The 25534-nt window shown below is 51.4% G+C and overlaps 1 protein-coding gene across 11 annotated transcripts; it reads right to left on the reverse strand.

Annotated features, from left to right (window-relative positions):
• Window positions 1-585: 585 nt before the first annotated feature.
• Endov (endonuclease V) lies at window positions 586-25405 on the reverse strand. Of its 11 annotated transcripts, XR_008222668.1 has the most exons (11): window positions 20251-20415; window positions 19934-20105; window positions 12428-12562; window positions 12220-12259; window positions 11446-11558; window positions 9442-9510; window positions 9013-9141; window positions 8625-8795; window positions 5740-5813; window positions 4183-4456; window positions 586-939 (listed from the first exon to the last, which is right to left on the reverse strand). XR_008222668.1 is itself a non-coding variant. In XM_052759881.1 (10 exons), the coding sequence occupies exons 2-10, from the start codon at window positions 16248-16250 to the stop codon at window positions 4264-4266; spliced, it is 948 nt and encodes a 315-aa protein (XP_052615841.1). In that variant the 5' UTR covers window positions 16251-16327; window positions 20422-25405; the 3' UTR covers window positions 1133-4263. The 11 variants fall into 11 exon arrangements, 10 of the variants coding, with proteins under 10 accessions (XP_052615841.1, XP_052615836.1, XP_052615835.1 ...); XM_052759881.1 differs by lacking the exons at window positions 586-939; window positions 19934-20105; window positions 20251-20415 and adding exons at window positions 16227-16327; window positions 20422-25405 and having other exon boundaries at window positions 1133-4456; XM_052759876.1 differs by lacking the exons at window positions 586-939; window positions 20251-20415 and adding an exon at window positions 20422-25405 and having other exon boundaries at window positions 1133-4456.
• Window positions 25406-25534: the final 129 nt, after the last annotated feature.

A 25534-nucleotide genomic window follows, 5' to 3' on the forward strand; every position in this document is an offset into this window, starting at 1 on the left:
CACCCCTGGCCCTGGCACCCTACTCCCCCAGTCCCCTCTAGTAGTTCAGTCTGGCAAACTCTGGCTGGAGTGGGGGTTGGGGGCTAGGGTCCCACACCATCACCACTGATGTGGCAGGGCATCATAGCACTGGCCCATATCCCAAGCATGCAGTGGCCCTGCACTACCCCCAAGCCTGGCTGCTACCCTGTGCACTAAACTCTAGCGTCTTCGAGGCACAGACCCACACCAAACCTCAAGCCTGTCTCAGGCTCTGAGAACTACATGCTGTCCCGAGCCCATACTTCTGCTCCTTCCCAAGGCCATGGTCGAGCTAGACCCATTGCTAGCAGCATCTGGAAGGGCCATGGCTAGTAGTCTGGGGACAGGCAGGGAAGGTGCAGAGGTGGTGGCAGCCTCTTCTCAATTCTGGGATTCATGTGGGTCCTCAGCATGCTCCCACTGCTGCCATTCCAGGAGGTCACCAAAGAAACCACTCCAGGCTGACCATGGCTGGCCAAGGTAACAGACGGGTCGCCAAAGGCAGGACTCTTGTTTTTTTTTTTTTTTTTTTTTTTTTTTTTTTTTTTTAAAGATTTATTTATTTATTATGTATACAGTGTTCTGCCTGCATGTATGCCTACAGGCCAGAAGAGGGCACCAGATCTCATTACAGATGGTTGTGAGCCACCATGTGGTTGCTGGGAATTGAACTCAGGACCTCTGGAAGAGCAGTCAGTGCTCTTAACCTCTGAGCCATCTCTCCAGCCCCAGGACTCTTGTTTTTGAGACAGGATTTCTCTGTAGTTTTGGTGCCTGTCCTGGGTCTCGCTCTGTAGACCAGGCTGGCCTCGAACTCACAGAGATTCACCTGGCTCTGCCTCCTGAGTGCTTGGATTAAAGGCGTGCGCCACCACTGCCCAGCTGGAAGGACTCTTAAGTGAGGCTATTTCTAGTGATCTCAGGGTAGAAAAAGAAAATAGCAATGAATTAGATTCCAGACAAACTCCTTGAGACACATGCTCCCATCACTAAAATCCAGAACTTGAAACTCAACTACACATAGCCCAGTTACACACACACACACACACACACACACACACACACACACACACACACACACACACACACACCAATACAGGCAAGAGACAAATGATGTAAATAGACATTTACCCTGAACTACAGAAGTGGCCAGAAAGTGGATAAAAGGTGCTAAAGTCATTCATCACTAAGAGAAGGCAAGTAAGCTCCCATCAGGTCCCTTCCAATTCACTGGGTGGCCAGACTCTGAAGACACACAGTAACAAGGCTGAAAGTGGAGATACACCCTTGGGGTGGCGACAGGGCTGTAGAAGGGGACTGCTCCTGTAGGAGACAGCTTGGTGGTGGGTTCGTAGTAAGTTAAGCATAGGGAGGGTCACCAGAGGACCCGCACTGCCCCTCCTCGGCATGTGCCCACAAGGACTGAGAGCAGTTCCCAGGGAGCCCAGCACACAGGACTCCTCGGACAGGCACAGGCAAGCATCTGGGGCTGGGGACTGGACAAGCCGAATGGACAACTGCATGCATAGGGTAGTGTTCAGTCACAAACAGGACTGCAGTAATGACACACGGCACCCCACAAAGGAACCTGGACACAGGCAAACCCCCACACACAAAGTGGGATGGCTGGGCTGACAGATTCTTGTGGGGAACTGGTGGCTAACAGTCTAAGGCTCCCATCTGAACAGTGAAAAGGCTTTAAGGCATACAAGGTACTGGCTGCACAAGATGATGAATCTTCCTCTTGTCTGTGACAAAGCCTTTGGCCTGTGTCAGGCTGGTGAGCTGCTGGTCTCAAGCTCCCCAGTAACCGGGCCCACACACCACTGTGCAGAACCGGATTGTGAGTATCCCAAAAGACCAACAAGTTGTACTTTAACAACTGAAAGGGTTTTCTCTCAGAAAAAATCACATCAAAGTTGTCTACAAGCCCGCCTTCAGGCTCTGGCCTGCACCTTCCTGTGTGGGAAACGGGTGGACTCCTTGCAGCTTCTGGCTGTACTGGCATCCTGGAGAACCACCTCCCTGGGGACACAGCTACCATGACCATGACTTGCTGAGAAGAGGATCTGAGTGTTGGAAGGTACCAAGCTGAGTGGTGTCAGTGTGATGGGGTATGACTTGCGTGTGTCCTGGGGAAGGTCTCCTGTTGGAGTGGAACAGATGAAACAGAGAGGGTGGCCAGGCTGGGTCCCCAGCCACTCTGGTGGCTCACAGGAGCGGGAGGAACTGCCTGTTCAAGTGAGGTGTGGATGGGGGACTCTATAAGCTGTTTTTCTCCTTATCTGTAAAGCTGGCCTTAACGACTGATGGTCTTGGCCTCTGGAACCCCATTTCTCTAAACTAACAGCTTTTCTTCACTCAAGGATGCTGTGTGCCGGGCCCCGTGTGAAGCCCTCCCCCTCCTGTGGCACCTTCCAGCAGCATGGGTAGCTGGACAGGCCTTGTTCCCCACTTGAACATCTGAGCTCTGCATGAGGATTCTGGTCATTGCAGTTCAGCCTCAACCTTTTGCTTCCAATCTCTCCAAATCCCCCCACAACTCTGTCTTGACAGGGCTCGAGGAGGGAGAATCTGGAAGAAGTTAAGAAGACAGATGGAGGGGCCAGCTGCAGGCTCTCCAGCTCTTGGCTTCCACAGGAATGTCAGGGAATGTGTATGTGTGTGCATGTGTATGTCTGTGTGCATATGTGTGGGTGTGTATGTGCATGTGTGTGCACGTGCGTATGTGTAGAATGTGGGTGAGTGATAGGGGAGGGCCAGTGGGGGCTGTACCTCTTGGAGACCTGCTAGTCTGGGGCACTCTGTTAAATCCAAGGTTTAACCTGCTAGCCTGGGACTCTGACTCAGCAAGTAGGTAGAGTGAGGCTAAAGCTGGGGTGGGGGTTTCCTGGTCAAGCATACATTTCCCTTCCCACACCCCCCCATGGGAGGGGAGAGATGTGGGCACCACAGGGATTCCCTTCCTGTTCTGACACTATGGGTGTCCCTGGGGCTCTTACATCAGGTGTGTGGTGGGTAGGTTGCCACCCTCTGCCTCATACCTCATTTACTGGAACTTACTGGGTGACAGGACCACATGTATATTTTTCCTAATATCCCAAACTGAAATCCCAGGGAGTGGGAACCAGCTGCCAGTTCCATCAAAGACTGCAGCAGCAGACCCACCCCCCGGAGTCTTGACAGTCACTACAGACTGGCTTAGGAGGGAGACTCGGCAGCCCAGCTGGATCTAAATGGGACCGGATATCATCACAGGAGAGCCGTCCCTGATGTCCCTCCCTTATCACTAACCCTCTGTCCATCCTGATCCCCCCCACGGGTGTCCACAGGATTTGGCAGCTAGCTTCACCCACCACCTGTTGCCTCTCCTCCAGGGAGTTTGGGGATTAGGGTGCAGGCAGGGGACATGTTACAGGTAGGCCACCTCTGTGTCCCACCTCAGCTGCCACTCTGGTGAATCTAGAGGATGTATGTATGCATGGGAGGACAGGGTACTGGAGCCATGCTGCTGGTGAGTCACCTCTGTGGCCTGCCTCAGCAACCACTTTAAGCCCACCCAGAGAAGAAGCCACTGGCCTAGAGCAGACCTGCTTTCTTGGTGGGATGGAATTTTGACGCTCCCTCTGGTGAGAAGGCGGCAGGAAGAGAAGTGAGGAGCCAAGCCTGGGGCTTTCTCACCATGGGCCTCAACCGGCTTCCCATCTGGCACCCTCTGTGGAGCTGACTCCCCAACGCCCGCCCACTCTGGAGCCTGCTCCAGGCTGAGGCTTTCCCACTGCAGGTCCCTCAGGCTCAGCAGTAGGTAGGCTTAAGGACAGGCACCTTGGGGACTGCAGCCTGGCGTCTGTGGTCAGGATGGTGATGGAACAGTAACCCCTGAGAATAGAGGAGCGAAGCCAGAACCAGATCTGTATTCCAAGGGGGAAGGGCAGAGCTGCAGGTGCTGGCGCAGGCTGCCAACCTCAGGGCCTCTGGGCGCCTGAAGCCTGAAGCCCTTGTGTACTCTGGGTGCTTGTGTGTGTTTTCTGGTCTGAAATGTGGTCCTGCTGGGGCATGGTGACGACACTGACCAGCCAGTGATTGAGGAGGCTGGGTAGCCATCAGCGCTACCTGTTGTGGGGTTTTGGTCAGTGTTGTCTCTGGGGCCTGGTGCTCTACCTGTGGCTGTGGGTGAGGTTCCCATAGTTCCTAGAGATCATCTTCTCAGGGTGGTGACTGTACCCAGGTTGGAGGAGGAGGTCAGAGGTCTGAGTCTTCATGATGCTCAGTTCTCTCCAACTGCTGGTCCTTCTGCTGCTCCTGGAAGCCTGGCTGGGGGTCTTTCAGGTCTGTGATGGAGTCTCTGCCATGGTCCTCGGGGGGCCTGCCTTGATGTGCAGGTGCTCCTGGGCCATCTTTGGGGCATATTTTTGGCCTCTGCTCCTTCTGGCTCCTGGTAATGACACCCAGAAAGAGGTAACATAAAAATCCAGGTGTGCCAGAAGTCCCCTTGCTCCCCAGGGGTCTCTGGAAGGCCTGTTGAAGGGTCCAGTCTAGAGGGATAGGCAGACAGTCGTCACCTGAACAGGTCCACTCTGCCCTCAGGCTGACCAAGCACAACTTCGAAGCTGGGGGTAGGGCCCAGCTGTCCAGGGGAATGTCCATTCTCTCAGTTCTCAGATAGCTTAATGGGCTCAGGAACAGCCACCAGCTACCAGGGGAATGGGCATGTACCACCAAGACAGGGCTGTTGTCGTCACCTGGGCAATGAGGAGCACCAGAGGCAGGGAACAAAACTGAAGCTGTCAGGTGCACTATGTTCTATTGCTGATGCCCTGTGCCTCAGTTACCCCACCCATGAAATGGGACCACAGTACCTGTTTCTTGACAAGGCTTCCCTGAGGCCTGTTCTAGTGACACCAGTTTGTGTAAAGATTCACAACAGCCCTGTGTCCCCAAAGGAGACTACCAGCTAACAACAGTCTCACTGTATCTCAGAGCTCGAAGGACAAGAACTCCTGTGATGAGACAGCCATGTGAGGGGATGTGGTAAAAAACAGAACCATGTCTGACTCTAAAGACCATAACCTTTCTGGGGAGACCTGGCCTGGATCCCTGAATAGGTGAAGTGGACCAGAAAAGGTTAGGCAGCTGTCCTGAATAGTTTTACATCAACTTGACATGGACTAGAGTAATCTGAAAGGTTCAACTGAGCCTCAACTGAGAAACTGCTCCCATAAGATCTGGCTGTAGGACATGTTCTTAGTTAGTGATTGATGGGGGAGGGCCCAGCTCACTTTGGCTGGTGGTCCTGGGTTCTGTAAGAAAGCAGGCTGAGCAAGCCATGAGCAAGTCAGTAAGTGGCACCCTCTCAGCTGAAGCAGGTTCCTGCCCTGTGTGAGTTCCTGCCCTGACTTCCTCCAATGATGAACAGTGATACAGAAGTGTGAGCCAAATAAACCCTTTCCTCCCCAAGTTGCCTTTGGCATGATGTTTCCTCACAGTAATAGAAACCCTAACTAAGACAGGAGCCATGTTTGGAGGTGGGCCTTGGGCCAGCTGAGCCATAGGAGCGGGGTTTCTTGAAGGTTCCCAATGGTTTTGAAGTCTATTCTCCTCCAAGGGACCTCTTCCTATGTCCCCTGCCAGGCCTGGTCTCACACTGTGACTACAACCCTGCATCATGGACAGGCTGGGCTCACACACAGCCATTGAGGACATCCTTCCCACACTCACCTCTCCTGCCTTTGTGCAGGAGACCCAGGGTGTCCTAGAGTCCTCCGGATGTAGTCTCGGGAGCGGATGTCAGCCTGAAAGACACACACAGCTGTGGCCAGGCCCTAGGCATGTGTCCCTATCCCTAGCCATTGGGAAGCACTTCATGCCCTTCCAGAGACAGCCCACACATGCCCATCATGTCCTTTGGGGACATCAGCTCCACCGGTGTGTAGCTGACAGAAATACATCAGCTCAGTGGCCAGTGAAACCTCAGTCCAGAGCTCCTGATTCTCCATGCTGCTTAGCCCTTTTCTCTGACCCACCGCCCAGGTGTCTGTCTTCTCTGTCTGTCCCTCTGATGAGTGTCAGCTGTGACACCTGCCTATGGTGAGATATTGTGTACCCTAATAAACTTGCCTGAGGATCAGAGGACAGAGCCAGCCACTAGATTAGACATAGAGGTCAGGCAGTGGTGGCACACACCTTTAATCCCAGCATTTAATCATGCCTTTGCTTGGGAAGCATACATGCCTTTAATCTCAGGAAGTAAAATGGCAGGGCAGAAAAAGGTATATAAGGCATGAGGAAACAGGAACTCACTCTCTTTAGGCTGAGGATTTCATAGAGGTAAGAACTAGCGGCTGACTGTTCTGCTTCTCTGATCTTTCAGCTTTCACCTTAATATCTGGCTCTGTATTTTTATTAAAAGACCATCTAAGAATCGAACAACATCTGCCATCTCTAGAAAGTCTGACAAGTTACCATAATAAAAAAGGGCTTGCCGGGCGGTGGTGATGCACGCCTTTAATCCCAGCACTCGGGAGGCAGAGCCAGGCGGATCTCTGTGAGTTTGAGGCCAGCCTGGACTACAGAGTGAGTTCCAGGAAAGGCGCAACACTACACAGAGAAACCCTGTCTCGAAAAACAAAAAACAACAAACAAACAAACAAACAAAAAGGGCTTGTGAGCCACAGGTATGGACATAGAGTGGGACTCAGACCTGAATATATTTCCCATCACCTGTAAGGGTCTGGCCTCAGGAATCCTCTGATCCCAGCTCAGATGGGTTTAGCTTAGGTTTGGGACCACATGACCCACAGATAGCAACGGCTAATCCTGTAGACAAACACCTCTTCCACTAAGGAAAGCAGGTTGTGAGCAGTGGGATGTCTTGATGGGCAGAGCCTGGACCCAGTACAGCAGAGTCTGGGTATGAACCAGAGCAGAGGGAAGGAAGACCCTAGAGACAGGCACTGACCCCTTCTTGGAGAACTTTGGGGAGGTGGAAATGCTGGGAAGGTGCTCTGCTGAGAGGCCAGCGGAAAGAAGAGAAGCCAAGAGCTCCAGCCAGTCCTTCTGGGCAAGGCCAAGTCTTATTCCCTTCCTCCCTGCCAGGCTGGACTCCCAGAGTAGGCAGCCATGTGCTTGCTCTGTGTGTGCCCAGGGTTGGGCAGGCTCTCCTATGCTAGACATGCTCTGGCTTCCAGTATTCAAGGTGCTTTGCAGGACAGAAACCACTGTAACTCTGGGAAAAACCATGGCCCAAAGAGCTGAGGCCTGCACAGCCGCTCTGGGACTGTGGAACATAGGGCTGCATGTCCTAAGGGAGGGTATCAGTGGCTTCTCTCATTAGACCAACAAGATGGAAGGGGAAAGGTCTCCTGGGGCTAGGGACATGACTCACAGGTTTGAGAGACCATTGCACCTGTAACCAAAGTAACACCTAGATGAGGGAGGTCTGGGGTGAGCTAGGTTGAAGAGGGTTCTCCCAGGGGGATGCCAACAGCTCACAGTTCTTAGAGGCCACCTCTGGGCAGCCTTTCCAGGAGTAGGGCTGAGCACCACAGGAGGCACAGCCTCCTGCTGCCATCTGGAGGCCATCCTGTGCATCTGCAGCTCTGCTGCTCCCCCTTAGGGCAGAGCCAGAGTCCAGACTGCAGCCACTCAGATGCATGGCCTCCTTCACACCTCCCAAAGACCTCACAGCCTCCTGAATGTGCAGAGTTGTGGCCCGAAAACCTGTCTCACAGGAGACACAGACAGCAGCCGCTCGAAGTCCCTTGCTGGTAAGGCCTAAAACCTGAGGCTTCCTGCCTCCCTACTCTGGCTGAGTTGCTTGAATATATCAAATTCCTCCCGACCTGGGGCTTTTGCTAGTGCCTTTCCCGAGCCTAGACTGTCCTCCTAACCTCCTCTAAAAAGTGGCTTTTCTAGCCGGGCGGTGGTGGTGTACATCTTTAATCCCAGAACTCAGGAGGCAGAGGCAGGTAGATTTTCTAGGATAGCCAGGGCTACACAGAGATACCGACTTGAAAAACAAACAAGCTGGGCAGTAGTGGCACACACTTGGGAGGCAGAGCCAGGCAGATCTCTGTGAGTTCGAGGCCAGCCTGGTCTACAGAGCAAGATCCAGGACAGGCACCAAAACTACAGAGAGAAACCCTGTCTCAAAAAGCCAAAAAAACCGGCCGGGCGGTGGTGGCGCACGTCTTTAATCCCAGCACTCGGGAGGCAGAGGCAGGCGGATCTCTGTGAGTTCGAGGCCAGCCTGGTCTACAGCGCAAGATCCAGGAAAGGCGCAAAGCTACACAGAGAAACCCTGTCTCGAAAAACCAAAAAAAAAAAAAAAAAAAAAAAAAGCCAAAAAAACAAAACAACAACAACAAAACCCAGAAAGAAAGAAAGAAAGAAAGAAAAAGAGAAAGAAAAGGAGGGAGCTTTTGCTGGGTCCTCAACCTAGCGGCCACTGCTGGACAGGCACCAGCATGTGACAGGTGATACAGAAAGGTGACCTGTTGGTGTTGGGATCTCGGCTGCATGCTGCTTTCCTACAGGTTAAGATGACTGGCTTATCAGTGTGCTGAGTCTCTGGGGCCCTGAAGAGCAGCATGGGTGACAGGTACCTGGCAGAGCCACGCCCTGGGGTCCGTCCTAATTGGCGACCTTGGCACCAACACAAGTCTCCTCAATGTGGCCGTGGAAGGACGCTGTGAGAGCCTCTGGCTAAGGGCTGCTCCCACTGGTCCTGTCCAGACGTGCTGGTTTGGAAGACAAGGCGCTGTCTCTCCGCACGGCTGGCGCAGGGGCAGGAGGCGTGGCAAGGCAGGAGCAGCACAGTGGTGAGACGTCCCCAAGGGAACAACCACTGCTCTACACTCTCGCCTTCAGTGCCCAGTGAGCTCCACCAGGCTCTCTAGGCCGGGGCCTGGGGACCTGTCCTCAGATCCCTGCAGACACCCACCCCCAGGTGACTAGGTGGCAGTGTCAATCCCCCATTCCCAGCCCCCATACCTGGCGTATAGGCTCTGGGATCCGGAACCTACAGCAGTGGTGGGTCAGGCGCACAGCGACCTCCAGGCTTATTCTGTGGCCCACAGACACATAGAGGGGGTTGGTGCTGTGGTCATGGCTCTTCAGGGCCTGTGGGTGAAGGGAGGTCAAGCATGGCTGGGGTATGTTCCTGTGAAGTAGGACCAGTCTCAGAGCGAAGGCTCTGAGGATGTCCTGGGTGGCAGGAAGAAGTTCACAGGGTGCAGGCATCTCCAGGTGGCACATGGGAAGTGTGGCCAGAGGAGGACGTAACACAGCATAGGCTGGTTGGTGGCAGGGTATGAAGAGGACAGGGTCTGGCCTGCACAAGTGCATGTGTGCAGGAGCTGTCTTGTGGCATGGTCTAGTGGACCCCGAGTCTGGACAGGGCACAGCCTTTGGGCCACTCACCATTCCCAGGACTGTCCCAGAGTTGCCCATCAGAGGAAACGTGTCTCCCCCAGCCTGAAGGAGCACAATCTGGAAAACGGAGAAAAAAAAAAACAACTATAAAAATCCCCTTTTAAAAATGTGTAGAGCAAGCATGTTAGTGCACACCTTTAATCTCAGCACCAGAAAGGCAGAAGGGCAGACCTCTGTGAGTTTGAGGCTACTCTGGTCCATAGACTCAGGTACCTAGATTCAGCTACCTAGTGAGACCTTATCTCAAAAAACAAATGAATAGCCAGGTGGTGGTGGCACAAGCTTTTAATCCCAGCACTGGGGGTCAGGAAGCAAGTTTCAGTACAGTCAGGGCCACACAGAGAAACCTTGTCTTGAAAAACCAAAACCAACCAAACAACCAACCAAATACCAAACAAAAGTGCAGGTAGGCTCCAGTATGTCATCCTCAGAACATCATTCACCTTCTTTGAAAAGGAGTCTCACCAAGGAGCCCCCTTTCCCTGACTCTCTGGTGCTGGGATAACAAGCAGGGGCCACCAGGCCCAGCACTTTTCACATGGGTAATGGGAATCACGCTCAAGTCTTTGTGTTCAAGACAAGCACTTGACTACCTGAGCCAACCCCAACCCACTGTCCCTTCTGAAATGGCTGAAGGCAAGCATCAGTCTTTAAAAGATTATTTTCTAGACTGATGCATATGTGTGTATGTCTGGTGGGGGTGTGTGCATGTGAGTACAAGTTCCCATAGAGGCCAGAAGCATCAGTCAGGCTGCCTGGAGCTGGAGTGACATGCGCTTGTCAGCTAAGCAACACAGGTGCTGGGAACCCAACCTGGGTCCTCTGCAAGAGCAGTACATTTTGTTTTGTGTTGTTTTGTTTTTTCGAGACAAGGTTTCTCTGTGCACAGCTCTGGCTGTCCTGGAACTCACTCTGTAGACCAGGCTGGCCTTGAACTCACAGAGTTCTGCTTCTGCCTCCTGGGTATTGGGATTAAAGGCATGTGCCACCACTGCCTGGCCTGAGCTGTACATATTTTTAACATGTTGAGCCATCTCTCCAGCCCAGCAAACTTCACTTTAGAAATCTAAGCAGTGAGAAGAGGGCCTCCTTCTGTCTAGGAGCAGCAAGGCTACACCTCAGAGGCGGCACTGAGCATGTTGCCAACTGTGCTGAGGTCATGACACGAGGCTCCATCTACCCTGGTAACTGGGGCTTAGAGAAGGGGTTGTGGTTTGCCAAGGCCCCCAAAGGCAGGTGGAGGGCACACAGGTTCCGCTGGGCACAGCAGTGCATGTCCAGGCCAAAGCTACCACCTCCTGGATGCTTCCGTCCAGCTAGGGATCCGGCACAAGTCAACTCACAGCCCTCTTCTTTTGGGTGGGGAAGGATCAGCACATCCAGTGATCAGGTTGCTGTGAGTAAGACGGGGCTTCCCCCACTCCACCAGCGCAACAGCATTGATAAGTCACTCTCTACACAGGCTCCTGAGAGCTAGGAAAGAGATGGCCGGGTCTCTGCTCTTGGAACCTGCCCAGTGGGATAAAAGTGATGTCACACGGCTTCCTCTGGATGAGGAGGGCACATCCACATTGCCAGTCTGGGATGGAAAATGGGCCAGAGTCAGGCACCACTGTAAGCTGAGACTGCGGGCTAGTGTGAACACCCTGGGAGGGGAGAAGGTGGCCAGGGTGAGGGGGGAACCTGGAAAGCCTGTCCCCGGGAACTGGAGAGCACGGCCCTACCTGAGTGCTGCAATGGCAGAGGCAGAGAAGGGGTTGGCAAACATGGTGGCAGGTGCCCAGTGAGCTTCCGAGGGCAGAGAGCCACTGCTAGATGAACTGCCCAGAGGCACACAGAAGGAAGCGCCCAGGGAAAAGTCCGGGGTGTAAGGACTGTGCTAGCAGGCCAGGCTAGATCTGAGGTGCCCCAAGAGGTGGCCAAGCATAGGCCCACCCCAGGGCTAACAGGTGCACACTGCTTGAGTGACAGGGAGTCCCAGGCCCTCCTCACCTTCTCCTTGTGCAGGGAATTGTTCTCCAGCCCGTCCACCTGCAGGAGCTTCTTGGCTACCCCAATGCAGGGCAGATCTGTAAGGACACCAAGGTGGCAGGCCACCCCAAAGCCTGCAAGGAAGCAAGGGGAGTAAGCTGGGTGGTAGGGATGGGATAGGGAACCAACCAGAATCTCTTCTCCATAGACATAGACTCTCGAGTGGGAGCGAAGCTGACTGGACTATGAACAAGGCCCTCTGTCCTGAGCTCACAGGTGTTAAGGATGGGGTATAGGAAGCCTCCTTCCTCTGACCAGATGGGTAGACTATGGCACATCCTCAGAACCCTTCACCCTCATCCATCTGCTGCTGTCCTCAGGCCTCTGCACCTGTCCCCCATGGTCTGGGCCTTGTCTGGTGGCCTGAACTGCAATGCTGGGGACACACACTCGGCTGACCCAGAACTGCTGTCTAGATTAGCATGTGTCTATCCTTTGCTCTGGGCCCATGGTTTCTAGCCAGACCCCTATCATTCCTGCTGGCTACGAAAGCAATACCCCCCTCATGCTCCACTTGGGAGTGCCACTGTAACCTTCTTCAGGCCATGGTGCCCTGGCAAGGACAGGGACAAAGGCTGACTGGTAGCTCAGGGCTGGTGTGGGAATGGGCCAGTGTAGGGCACTGTGGAAGGCAAGTGGGTGGGCAGAAAAAGGGGGTGACAGTAGGGGCTCTTCTGGGTGCAAAGCATTTACCCTCCCACCGCACCCGCTCTGACGCTCTGTTAGGAGGATTACCTCGTTGATGAAGCACCCCATTTCCATCCACAAGAAGGACCTACAGAGCCACAGGGGAGTCAGTCAGCTGGGCTGTTCCTGGGACAGCAAGAAGGGGAGATGGTTCCAGATGGCTCTCATTCCCTCCTTCTATGGGTGGCAGTGGCCTGAGGGACCCCTCCACCCAAGCGCAAGCAGAGGAGTTCTCCTGACCTTAGGAGGCACCTACCTGGGGCATGAAGCCTGGTTCTTTCTCCTGCAGCCGCTGTACCAACTCTACCAGGAAGGGTACCTCTCGGAAGGCCAGGAAGCCTGACACGTAGGGGGCCTTCAGGCGAACCATGTGGCTGTCCTCATACACCACCTGACGGCAAGGCCCACGGGTACAGGTTAGACGTTGGCTGCAACCACCTGTCCCACTTCACTCCTCTGCCTCCCACCCATGGCTCTCAGGTCGGCCTCGGCCAGGATGAGACCAGCTTTGAAAGACAGGACAAAATTATTCGCCTGCAACTGGGTGGTAGGGAGTCAACTGGAATTTCATTTTACAGGTACTTGTTGGGACCAGGTATGGATGAGGAGCCCCCAAGACCTGGCATACACAGGAATACCCTTAGGGTCTAGTGTGTGTAAGGAACAACATCACCCCTGAATCTCATCTCTTTCAGGAGCTTGGCTGAGGTGATGGCCAGCCTCAGGCCTACCTGCCCCTCATACTCCTGGCTCATTCCTTGTCAGTGTGAGCTGACCACCTGCATGGATGCTGGAGGCTCAGAGTAGAAGCCCCAGGGAGAGTGTGCCGTAAACCTGGGCCATACTGTGTGCACCTCAGAAGGGCCATGGGGGAAAGGCCAGGCAGGTAGGACAGGAGTGCCTTCAGAGCCAGGTAAGCTGCAAAAACAGAGCCCCAGAGAATGGGGGAACTCAGGAAGACCAACTCCGAGGCTGAACCTAATATGTCATGGTATGGCACTCAGGACAGTAGGCCTTGTGCATTCTGGGAGAAAGCAGGGGACCAGATGGCTTTCAGGAGGAACTGGGGACACCCCAGAGAGCTTTGTAAAGGGTAGCTATTCTGGCTATGACCTTGAAGCACCATCCCTAGAGACACAGTAGGTAACTGCTCTACCTGCCTATGACCTTGAAGAGGTGTGGCCTCTTGTGACCTTTAAGAACTGAGATGCACATACGTGGTGCTCCCTCTCTGCCTTGTGGTTTTGGATGCTGAGACGGACCAGGCAGAAAAACAGTGGACCACAGCTCAGCTTTCCAGGACCCTATGTTAAATCTCCTGTGCTTTAGTGAGTCAGGGTTTCTCTGTGTAGTTTTGGTTTCTGTCCTAGATCTTGCTCTGTAGACTAGGCTGGCCTTGAACTCACAGAGATCCACCAGCTCTGCCTCCCGAGTGCTAGGATTAAAGGTGTGCGCCACCACTGCCTGGCTGTAGTGAGGTTTTTTGTTTTTTGTTTTTTTTTGGTTTTTCGAGACAGGGTTTCTCTGTGTAGCTTTGCACCTTTTCCTGGAACTCACTTTGTAGCCCAGGCTGGCCTCGAACTCACAGAGATCCGCCTGGCTCTGCCTCCCGAGTGCTGGGATTAAAGGCGTGCGCCACCACCGCCTGGCTTGTAGTGAGTTTTTAATCCCCTAAATAAATTCCTTATTCTTTAAGTAGACTCCACAGATTTCTTGCCATAAGCTACCTCTCTTAGGTCTTCTGTAGCAAAAAGACTAGTTTCCAAACTAAAAGTACCCAATCAGCACCAAAAGGTGGCCAGCTAAAACCCAACTGAGCACTAAGAGGCTAGGGCTCTGCACACAGCACACGGTGGCAAACTCCTCACTGCGGGCTTCTATCAGACTCACTGGCCTGTTGTGCAGACCCACTCCTGCTGTGTCCATGTTCTCCAGAATCCTCCCTTGCCCAGGCCCTTGATAAAAGTTTCCAGATCACAATACTCATGGACTCCCGAGCCTGGATCTGTACCTAAGTGCACCCTAGAGCACAGGCCACTGGGTGCTGGGGCTTGGACTCCCAATATTTTCACCAATGACTCAGGAAGAAACTTCTCAAGGCTGTCATGACTCCAAGTGGGTGTTCACTCAGAATCCGACTTGACAGCAACAGATTCTCCACTACAGAAAAGCACATCTGGTCAAAATGCAATGCTGCAGATCCCAGTCCCGAGTGATACACACATCTGTAGCACACTCCTGCACCTAAGGCTCTGGGACCACTGTGGAAGAGGGGCTGGAAAGACTGCAGGAGCCAGAGGAATAAGGAGTCTGCTGTGAGACTGTGTCTCCTAGAAACACCAAAAGCTGCAGTCATGAATTCTCACCATCATGGCTGCCTAAGTGACCTGAACACGGACAACACCAACAGACACGCTAACACGGACAGGGGAAAGCTCAGGAGGCCTCAACCCCACACAAGGAACTACAGGCAACTGAGGAAGGCTGAGAGCAGGAAATAGTCTTCCCCAGGGAAGAGCACACCAATTTGGTTAAACAAATGGTCAACCCTGAAATTATATACATACAAGTAACATTATACAGAGAGCAGGTGTATGGGAGAGCCTGGAGGGAGGGAGGGGAAGAGGAAGTTTTGCAATTATATTGTAATATCAAAAATAATTAAGAAAAATGCCAAATGGTGTCTTAAGCTGCACTTAGATAAACGTGTGTGGACATGACATTGATCCATGGACCTAACTGCACTGGGGTGAACTATAATTGCTGGACTGTGTTTAGTTCCACGGTCAAGGTGCCAAGATGGATCCTGCTGCAGCATCACTGGGGCCACCAGCAAATGAGGCAGCATGAGAGAGCACGGTTTTCAGAACAGAGCAAACAGTAGACGGAGCCAGCAGCAGAAGCCGGGGAAGACTCCTTCCTTCCATGCTTGGCTGCATGGAGGACGAGTGAACGCCAGAGAAGTCTCTTCTTCCTGTGGCTACTGTTGGCCAGCTATGGGCAGAGCTATCCTATAAGGCTGCCATCTGTCAAGGATGCTGAGGGAGGAATTCCTGTGTAAAGTGGACCATGAATTCTCCAACCAAGCTTTGCTTATGTGAAACCTACTGTGGGAGATGGTTTTCCCCAGGAAATGAGCTGTGGCTCCGGAACTGTGTTTAGCAGCTTTACTATGATACACTTTATATATATATATATATTTTTTTTTTTGGTTTTTTTTTTGAGACAGGGTTTCTCTGTGTAGCTTTGCGCCTTTTCCTGGAACTCACTTGGTAGCCCAGGCTGGCCTCGAACTCACAGAGATCCGCCTGGCTCTGCCTCCCGAGTGCTGGGATTAAAGGCGTGCGCCACCACCGCCCGGCCTCACTTTATATTTTTAAAGTGTGTAAGTCAATGAGTTTTTTTTGGTGTTTCCACTATCATTATAATCTAATTTTAAATATTTTATTATTTTTATTGTATGAGTGTTTTGTCTGCATGTCTGTAAACATACCATGTGTGGTGCCCATGAAGGCCAGAAGAGGGCCCTAGAACTAGAGTTACAGTTGTGAGATGCCATGTGGGTGCTGAGCACTGAACCCAAGTCCTCTGTAATACCAAGTGCTCTTGACTGCTGAGCAATCTCTCTGGGCCCCATAATCTAATTTTAGAACATTTCCTCCACCCCACAAATTAGCACGGTCCTAAGCAGCAATTACACCCTATCTAAACCATGCTCAGCTTTAGTGTGATGATCAACTTTGGTTAGATTTAGAATTTCTTAAGAGGGACTAGAGAGATAGCTTAATGGTTAAGAGCACTGGCTGCTCTTCTAAAGGTCCTGGGTTCAATTCTCAGCATCCACATGGAGGCTCACAACCACAACTTTCTATAACTCCAATCCCAGGAAATCAAACACCCTCTTCTGGCGTCTATGTACATCAGGCCTTGCCTGCAGCCTGTGAGACCAGCAGGCCTCCATGGACATCAGGCATGCACACAGTGCACAGACATACCCACAGACAAAACACCCATACACATAAAATAATAATACAAAAATCATGCCGGAGACACACCTCTGGGTATGTCTGTGAGAACATTTTCAGAGAGGTTCAACTCATGAAGAAAGATCCACCCTGAATGTACGCGGCACCATTCCACGGACTGGAGTCTAGAACTGAATATAGGAGATCAAGCGCTAAGCACCAACATTCCATTTTTTTTTTCTTGGTCTACTGTAACAAGCAGCCTCATGTGCCTGCCACCATGCCTTCCCCGCCACAGTGGACTGAACCCTGGAACCATGAGCAAAATAAATCCTTAAGTGGCTTTTGTCATGTGTAAGTAACTCATGTGCCTAGGTAACCACAGATCTACATCCTTCAGGAGCCTGCCTATGCAATCTACATCTCGAAACACACTTCCAGGTGAGCCACAGTCAAGCAACTGGGAACCAGTGGGCCACACTCTTCCAAAGCTCTTTCCTGACTTAAGACTACAAGAAGCCAACGCTAACTGAATGTTGACACAGGTGCTCTGCTCAGTGCTAGGGTTACAACACAACTCTGGCGTACCACGACCCTCAGGGAGGGGAAAAAGATGGAACCCTGCCTGGTGGGTTCCACATGGCTGAGACATGTTGTGACAGCATGTACACTAAACAGGGCTGAATGCCACAAGTCAGTGTGTTTAAGTCTGCAGAGGAGGAGTGTTGTAGAATATTAGTTTAAAGATGTGTTACAATTGTTTGTGCTGTGGAACATTTGTTTTAATGTGAAGATGTGTTGCGTTATTTATGTTTCATTTGTTTAATGCTGTGAAGCTGTTACTTTGCCTGCCTAAAACACCTGATGGTCTAATAAAGAGCTGAATGGTCAGTAGCAAGGCAGGAGAAAGGATAGGCGGGGATGGCAGGCACAGAGAATAAAGAGGAGAAATCTGGGAGAAAAGAAGGAGGGAGAGGAGGCAACACAAGGGACCAGCCACCCATCTACACAACCAGCAACAGAATAAGAAAGAAAGATACACAGAAGTGAGAAAAGGAAAAAGCCCAGAGGCAAAAGGTAGATAGGATAATTTTTCTTAATTTTATTTATTTAGCCAGGCAGTAGTGGCGCACGCCTTTAATCCCAGCACTCAGGAGACAGAGCCAGGTGGATCTCTGTGAGTTCGAGGTCAGCCTGGTCTACAGAACGAGATCCAGGACAGACACCAAAACTACACAGAGAAACCCTGTCTCGAAAAACCAAAAAAGAAAAAAAAATGTATTTATTATGTACAGAGTTCTGCCTGCATGTATGCCTGTAGGCCAAAAGAGAGTACCAGATCTCATTACAAATGGTTGTGAGCAGCCAGTGCCACTAACCGCTGAGCCATCTCTCCAGCTCTTAGATAGGATTTTTTTTTTTTTTTTTTTGAGACAGGGTTTCTCTGTATAGTTTTGCGCCTTTCCTGGAACTCGCTTTGGAGACCAGGCTGGCCTTGAACTCACAAAGATCCACCTGTCTCTGCCTCCCGAGTGCTGGGATTAAAGGCGTGCACCACCACCACCCGGCCAGGATAATTTAAAGTTAAGAAAAGCTGGCAAGAAACAAGCCAAGCTAAGGCCAGGCATTTATAATTAATAATAAGCCTCCGTGTGTGATTTATTTGGGAACTCAGTGCTGGGCCTCCCAATAGTCAAAGAGCAAAAACAACCAACTACAGAGGACAGCTGGAAGATGGCATTCTGTGCCAGCTGCTTCCCATACAACTTTAAGAGTTGGCATTAATACCATCACCTTTCTGTTGCTGTAATAAAAAACTCAGCCTGAAGCAACTTGGGGAGAAAAGGGTTTATTTCAACTTACACTTTCAAGTCACAGTCCATCACTGAGGGAAGTCAGGGTGGGAACTCAAGCATGAACTGAAGCAAAATCATGGAGAAATGCTGCTTACTGGCTCATTCAGCTAGCTCTTATACAGTCCAGGCCCACCTGCCTAGGGACAGTGCTGCCCACAGTGGGCTGGGCCCTCTCACCTCAATAATCAATCAAGACAGTCTCTCACAGACATGGTCACAGGTCAATCTGATTGAAGCAATTCTTCTATTGAAGCTCCCTCTTTCCAAGTGACACTACATTGTGTCAGGTTGACAATAAAAACTAACCAGGACAATCTTTCTCACTAGTCAGAGAGAAAAAGAGGCCCAAGGGATAGGGCGGGGAGCGGTAGACCCAGGGTATCCACAGGAGCTACCTGTGCTGGTGTCTCTGTTGTTCCCCCTACACTATCTTAGCAAATAACCAGGGACCCACAGGGACATGAGCCCCAGTTCTTCCCACTACACACCTAGCTCCAAGCACAGTAGGCACTCTGCATTGGTGCTGAGCTGGAACTTAAAGGGGCCACCTGAGAAGACACAAAGCTAGTCAGGAAGGATCTGCTGCTTTTGGAGGAGTGGTGATGGGAAATGCTGAGTCTGGGGTGCAGCCAAGGCCTCCTGAGATGCTGACTATAGATGAACCACAGGCTGACTGCTCAACTCATGCACATTATCTATGTAGAGAGGACCTGAGTGTCTTACACATACCAGGGCAAGTCATGGCTCCTGGCATCAGAATTTACACTCTGGGAGGGAGACAGGCTAAGCTCATTTCAGTATGACAGAGGAGAGGTTCAGGGTTGCTATGGTCTTTAAATTTTAACCTACAAGGTGACTGGATTAAGTGGGGAGTGTTGGGAGGACACAGGGAGAAGGGCCTATCTGAATCCGGAAGTCTTATCAGAACCCCAGTCTCGCTCTACTCCCTGACTTGAACTTCCGGCTTTCACAACTGTGAGAAATCTCGTTTGCGTGCTGCCTAGCCTGACACATTTTGTCTATCAGACACAGACTGAAAAAGGACGCTGAGAAGCAACTCTGGTCTTGTGGGATGAAGGCTAATAGAGTTCATATTTGCTAATGGGACTTCGAGGCCCTGTTCCCTGCTTGATGTGACCCTATTGGTTTACCTTAACCCATTGTTCTCAGTCATTCCTGAACACTATTTTTCAGAGCTTTAAATCCCTCCAACAGGGCTCTGATGGTCTTTCTCTGTAGGCATGCCTTCTCTCCTAGAGTGGTCCTCACCTGGCTGGATGCGACTTCCTGAAGAGCTCAGTTTAGACAGTATTTACTCTAGTGAACCTTCTTCATCCTAGGAAGGCTGAGACTTCCTGCTTGGGCAACCTGTGTTATGTGAGGTGAGCAACCCAAGACAATCAGACTTAGAACTGTCTGTTGATCCTTCAAGAAATATTTTTAATTTAGTATTTGTGTAGGTATGTGTGGACTTGTGGGAGTTTATATACACCAGATGCATGCTGGTGCCCACAGGGACCAGAAGTCAGTTCAGATCTTCTGGAGCTGGAATTAAATGCAGTTGGGGACAGCCTGATGTGGGAGCTGGAACTGAACCTGGATCCTCTGCAAGAACAGTATTCCCAACCAACCCTCTGTCCATTGATTCTTCAAAGTTACAGTATTTCCTTAGCCTTTTAAAAATACACTCAAATCTATACATTAAATTCTACAAATGAAGTGGAAGTGTATCAATCCCTTAGCATGTTAGAGATCCTGGGTCAGCTTTAGCATCAAAAATAATAAAAAAAAAATTCTAAAAACATAGGGCGCAGGGGTGGAGAAGAGAAGAAAAACTTTACAAAATTGTACCCAGGCTCTGACCCCTGTTTGGGAGCCAGTCCCCCTGGGTGCCTAGCCTACGAGTGAACAGCATCGGGCTCAGGGTCTCACCCAGGTTACCTTGAGCTCTGGGTAGCTCAGCACTACCAGGGAAGCGCAGGCCCGATCACTATCCCCATTTACGAAGGACACGTCCACGCCCCCGACCCTCTGCAGGCCGGAGAAGGTGGGGTCCCGCTGCCAGGCCTCCGTGTCCCGGTCCACCATGAGCGCCTTCAGCCGGGCTTGTTCCCTAACAGGACACAAACATCAAAACGGGCTCAGGGCCCTCGGGACGGCCTAACCCTCTGGGCGCCCTCCCTCCCATCCAACCCTCTCTCCTTTCTGCCCATCAAGGGAGAATGAGGAAGGAAAGCGCTCGGTGATCTGATGTGTACCGGAAACGAGGGCCGCGCCCACCAAGGCAGGCTGCAACTTCCGGCGACCCGGGCCAGGCCTGCGGTGTAGCGCCGGTGTTCCCTTTCACAGCTGCCATAGAGGCTGTGAGGTGGGAAGGTCATTGGAGAAGGCCAGCCCCCTTGACTACTGCAGGGCCCCGACCCCATTACCGTTTCCAGAGCAACAGGGTTTCCTCCGACGGCCATTGCGCGGCCTTGTGGGCCATGGTTAGGGCCCGACGCCTCTAGGAACGTCACTTCCGGTGCGCCCCGTGCCGCGCTGCTAGCCTTCGTCGCCCGGTTCCTTGCGTCAGCTGTTGCCGACGCCACCAGGGGCCGCTCTCACAGCAGTGCTGGACGTCAGTCCGCTGTCCTGTTGCTGGGTTGCAGCTCGGGTTTCGGAAATGCGAGCTCCGCTCTGAGCTTCAGGCGCCTCCCGCCCTCCCAAGGCAGCCTTGGCCCCACTCGGAAAAGATTAAGGAGCAGCTGCATTCCTCGCACACCCTAAGGTCCTGGCGCCGCGGTTCCTCCTCAGCAGGTTCGGTAGCTCTGGGGCCAGGTTCGGGTCTGCGCATCCCCACGTTGCGTCTGGACAGGAGCTTGCTGAGCAGAAAGCCTCTCTCTAAACTTTAGTCTAAAGGACAAGGGGACACCTTTGCTGCATACAGTCTTCCTCAGTTGTATCGATTGTGAGAAAACTACAGTCCGAAATAACGAAAGACTCGTGACTGTGAGGCTCGCGGGCAGTGGTGACACACACTTTTAATGCCAGCGCTGGAGAGGCAGAGGCAGGCGGATCTCTTGAGTTCGAGGCCAGTCTGGTGTAATAGTGAGTTCAAAGACCTCCAGGACTACACCGGGAAACTCTGTCTTGAAAAAACAAATAAAACACTTGCAGATAAGTGTTACAGCTCAGAGAGGAGTGACTGCTCCTGCGGGGGTGGGGGTGGGTCCCAGTGCAAGTGTTACAGCTCTGCTCAGGCCTCTCCCCTCTCCCCCTCTCCCCTTCTGTGTTACAGCTCAGAAGGGAAAGGTATCCTAGCCTTTGAGGAGCCAAGGAATACCACAAAGTCACACCACACAACAAACCTCATACAAGAGATTTACTGGGAGGGGAAAACCAGGAGGGCAGCTGCCTCTGCTCCACAGGGTTTATATGGGATTTCTAGGGGTGGAGGTGGGGCTTTCCAGGGTGACCTGATCTTGGGACAAGGTCAGGGATTGGTGGGATTTTGTGGCCCAATCTTGCTTGGCCTTTTTGTTTTTCTGTAGGGAGGGGCCTGGCCACTCTCTCCCCTAGAGGAGCTGGGAATGGCTGTCAGTTAGAGAAGTCTGGGGAGCAGGGCCTGGCCTTTGGAGCTCCTCAAGCACCTCCTCTCTAGGGGTCAGGCCAGAATAGTCTAGGGATGGAGCCTGAACTCCAGAGGTCTCCGGAGGCAGGGTGTACAGGGGGTCTCTGAGAGCAGCAAGGGAGGCTGTCCTGCAGCCAGAGTTGGCGTAAACATCCAACACAGACCAGGGTGGTAGAATGAAAATATATAAAGGAGATTCAGAACTTACCATTGAGAGTGAGGGCAAGCAGGCAAAAAGCAAAAGCTTCCTTCCTCCATGTCCTTTTATATAGGATGTCACCAGAAGGTGTGGTCCAGATTTATGGTTGGGTCTCTGGACCTTGGATAATCCAATCAAGGAAATGTAAATGGATGTTCCCTGTTCCAACCACCCAGTCTCAAATAAACACACAGAAGGCTTTTATGAATTATAAATGCTTGGCAAATAGCTCGGGCTTATTACTAACTAGCTCTTCCATTTTAAGTTAACCCATATTCCTTGTTTACAGTCTGCCACATGGCAGTACCTTTATTAGTATGGTGCACATTCATCTCCTGCGCCCTCTGTATCTGACTGGTGACTCCTGACTCCGCTCTCCCTCTTCCCAGCAGTCTTAGTTTGGTTGCCCCGCCTATACTTCCTGCCTGGATACTGGTCAATCAGCATTTTATTAAACCAATTCTAGTGATAAATCTTTACAGCGTACAAGAGGATTATTCGATAGCAAGGAAATCCCTCACAGGTGCTTGGGTTTTAGTTGATTGCAGATATAGTCAAGTTGACAACCAAGATTAGCCACCACAGGGAGTCAACCTAAAACAAACCCAAAATTGGCTAGTGTCTGACGATTTGGTGAAGAACTGCAGTTTTTATATTCCTAATTGCACTTGTCTGCCCCTTTAATTCCCCACTGGATGGGCACTTAAGGAGGTATAATCTTCCTGTGTCTAGTATAGCCTCTTCCCCCAAATGACCATTTTATCAGTTCAGGACACAGAGCCTTATCTAATGTATGTCCTTCCCTCTCTATGATATCAGCTCAGCAGACTAATTTTTTTAACATTTTATTTTTATTCACGTAAGTCTGTGTCATGAGTACAGGTACCTGTGGAGGCCAGAGGAGTTAGATCTGGAGCTGGAGTTAAGGGAGACTGTGAGCCTCCTGGCATGTATGCTAGGAATTGAGTGTGGGTCCTGTGAAACAGCAGTACACATTTTAATCACTGAACCATCTCTCCAGCTCTAGACTACAGTTTTGTTTTTACCTTAAGACAAGTTAAGAGAGCCGAGGCAAGCAGGTGCCAGCTGGAAGGGTTGGGCTTGGAACCTCTTGCTTCTATATGCTCTGGTAAACTTGAGCGAATCTAAGGCACTTCCTTTGGAAATAGATAGTTCATATTTTTTCTTAGACAAGCACTTCCCCAGTGCCCCTTCCTTCTGCATTGTGGTAAATGCTGGCATTGAGTTGGGAGCCACAAGATGGGAGAGTATGTGCAATTGTGCTGTGCTGGTGAGAGGGAAAAGCAGTAAATATGGGAAGAGGACTTTGGCTGGAGGTGGGCATGGCCTGTGTGGAGAGATACTTAGACCTGCAGTTGCCCTACTCCTCCTGCACTGTGGCATTCAGTAGTTCCTGGGGGTGGACTGTCACTTTCTTCAGTGGCGTGGCCATGTTTCAGTAAATAACCTCCCACCCATGCTCATGCAAGCAGCTGTAATGAGGCTCAGTGGGCCACATACAAAAGACACCGGGAAGTACGGGGGACTTGGGAAGACTGGTTTCGGTAGGGGAGGAAGGGGATGAGAGACGGCATGATTGGAGTTCATCAGACAGGGAAAAGGTCAAAGAAGAGAATGTGAGTATGAATGTGGTAGGCAGAGGGAACAACAGTTATAAACGTCCCAAGGCAGGAGTGCAGGGGGTGTTGAAGGCAGCAACTAATGTTGGGAAACACTAGGAGAATTCAGAAGTGTACGCCTAAGTCACGTAGTCTGAAGATAGATTTCCCGAGGAAAATATGAAAGACTAGATTAGACCAAACTAGAGTTTGTGGTTTGGGAAAGGCTTCCTGTAACAACCAACAGGACCTTGAAAGGCAGCAGGTTTTCAGCAGGGAGAGAAAGTCCCGTTCACTGAGCACCAGGCATGGCGCTGGTATTTATCTACCCTGTGTTATCTTACCACAGACGTGGGAGGCATTTTGCAGAAGAGGAAACTGCAGTTAGAAGAGGTCCAGTGGCTGGTCTGTCATCATTGAGCTGGAGAGCCAGCACCCATACTCAGGTCTGCTGCCGGCCTGACTTTGTTAGAGTGGTCAGGGTAGAGTTTGGTGTTTGGGAGCTGTTCGTGCCAGTGACGATGGGGCAGACTCTGTGAGTCCTGAGGAAGTTATGGCTGAGGTGTTGATTGAAAGGAGCATTGATGGGTATGTCTGTGTGGGAAGGGAAGCACCGCAGAAGAGCTCCCAAGCCAGGGGGGCGGAGAAAGGGCTGCCCCTGCCCCTCCCCACTCCTGCCCAGATGAAACACTGGTGTGCTTTACCAGAGGGCCGCTAGAGAGGCGTGAGTGGCTGGAGTTGCTGTCGGAAAAGGTGCTTTGCCCGTGCTCCGTTTCTAGTTGTGTGTGGATCCTGAATGCTTGCGCCCAGGTTTACTTAGCAAGCGAAGGGAGCAGAAAAGTGCAGAATGCAATGCAGATGCTAGATGAGAGACGGAATGATTGGAGTTCATCATTGGAGTATTGGCACAGGGCCTTCTGCCCCCTGAGCACCTCTCCAGGCTCAGTTAGTTCTGCAGCCTGATGTTTAACACTTTATTCATCTGTTGTGGAGCTCTTTCCTCCTAACTGAAACACTGGTTCCTGAAGGGCAGTGGGAGGCTCAGGAGAAACCCACTGGGCCCTGAAGCCCACAAAGCCCCAAGGCTTGGTAGACTTGTCCCGGAGTTACATAAGTAGTGAGCAATTGTTGGGGGAGGAGAGACTGGTGGAGACGCCTGTAAATTGGTCAGGGAGCCCCGGGATGCAGCTTTGATTACGTGTTACCCAAGCAGGGCTGAGCATTTCAGTGATTGCCTGTACCTAAGTGAGACGTGTTTGGACTCATTTCTGTGGTCTTCTCTCAGTGTGTTGTCTGGCTGAACAGATGTTTGCTTATGGCTCTCCAGGAAGTCATGCACCAGCACCACTTGAGAGACGTGTCCACTCATAGACTGGTGAACTCTGGGCACCCAGACTGGGTCACTTGAGTGACCTGGCTGAGCCCTCTGAGCCACTGCTCCCTTCATGGTTCCTGCTTATTAATGGAACTTTCTGTTAGCTCAAGTGTCTCAAGGCCATTTCAGTTAACAAATGGCAAATCTTTCAAGGTTTAGCAAAGGCACAGAATTTGAATTACTACTCTCTTTCCTTGCCTTTATTTCCTATTCCTAAGGGGTCTTCCTTATCCACAGTCCACTTCATTGAAGTCAGATCTCATCCCCATTTGGTGGTAGCTGTTTTCAGTGAGGTTTCTTCTGGCAGAACCAGTAGAGCAGTGCTGTCTCTATCATAAACAAGAGTCATGCTGTCCCTTTGCTCTGAGGAAAAAAAATATATCGCCCATGTCCTAAACTAGAGTATAGATCTTCTCTTCTGAGCCCTACTGGATACTACAGCAGGGGTACTTCCACAGAAACACAAAACCATTTTGAAAAGCCTGGCCAAGGTCTGTGTGTTGTAAATGTAAACTCAGAAGGATTTGAAATATTTAAAAATTCATTATTGCATTTGTGTGTGTGTGTGTGTGTGTGTGTGTGTGTGTGTGTGTGTGTGTGTGTGTGTATGTGTGTATCAATGTCAGAGGGCAACTTGGAGGAGCAAGTTCTTTCTTCTCTGACACAGGTCTCCAGGACTGTCAGGCTTGCAGCAAGTGCCCTTACTCGCTGAGCCATCTCCCCGGCCCAAAAAGGACTC

This window comes from Peromyscus californicus, unplaced genomic scaffold (genome assembly GCF_007827085.1).
Source record: "Peromyscus californicus insignis strain IS unplaced genomic scaffold, ASM782708v3 Scaffold_3__1_contigs__length_106647218, whole genome shotgun sequence".
Lineage (NCBI taxonomy): Eukaryota > Metazoa > Chordata > Mammalia > Rodentia > Cricetidae > Peromyscus > Peromyscus californicus.

Coding starts and splice junctions, on each gene's coding strand:
- Endov (XM_052759874.1), bottom strand. CDS start 20,348: ATGGCAGCTGTGAAAGGGAACACCGGCGCTACACCGCAGGCCTGGCCC. Junction 8,796..9,012: donor TCCCAGAGCCTATACGCCAG/GTATGGGGGCTG, acceptor CCCCTGCGCCAG/CCGTGCGGAGAGACAGCGCC. Junction 4,457..5,739: donor CCTGCACAAAGGCAGGAGAG/GTGAGTGTGGGA, acceptor TGTCATTACCAG/GAGCCAGAAGGAGCAGAGGC.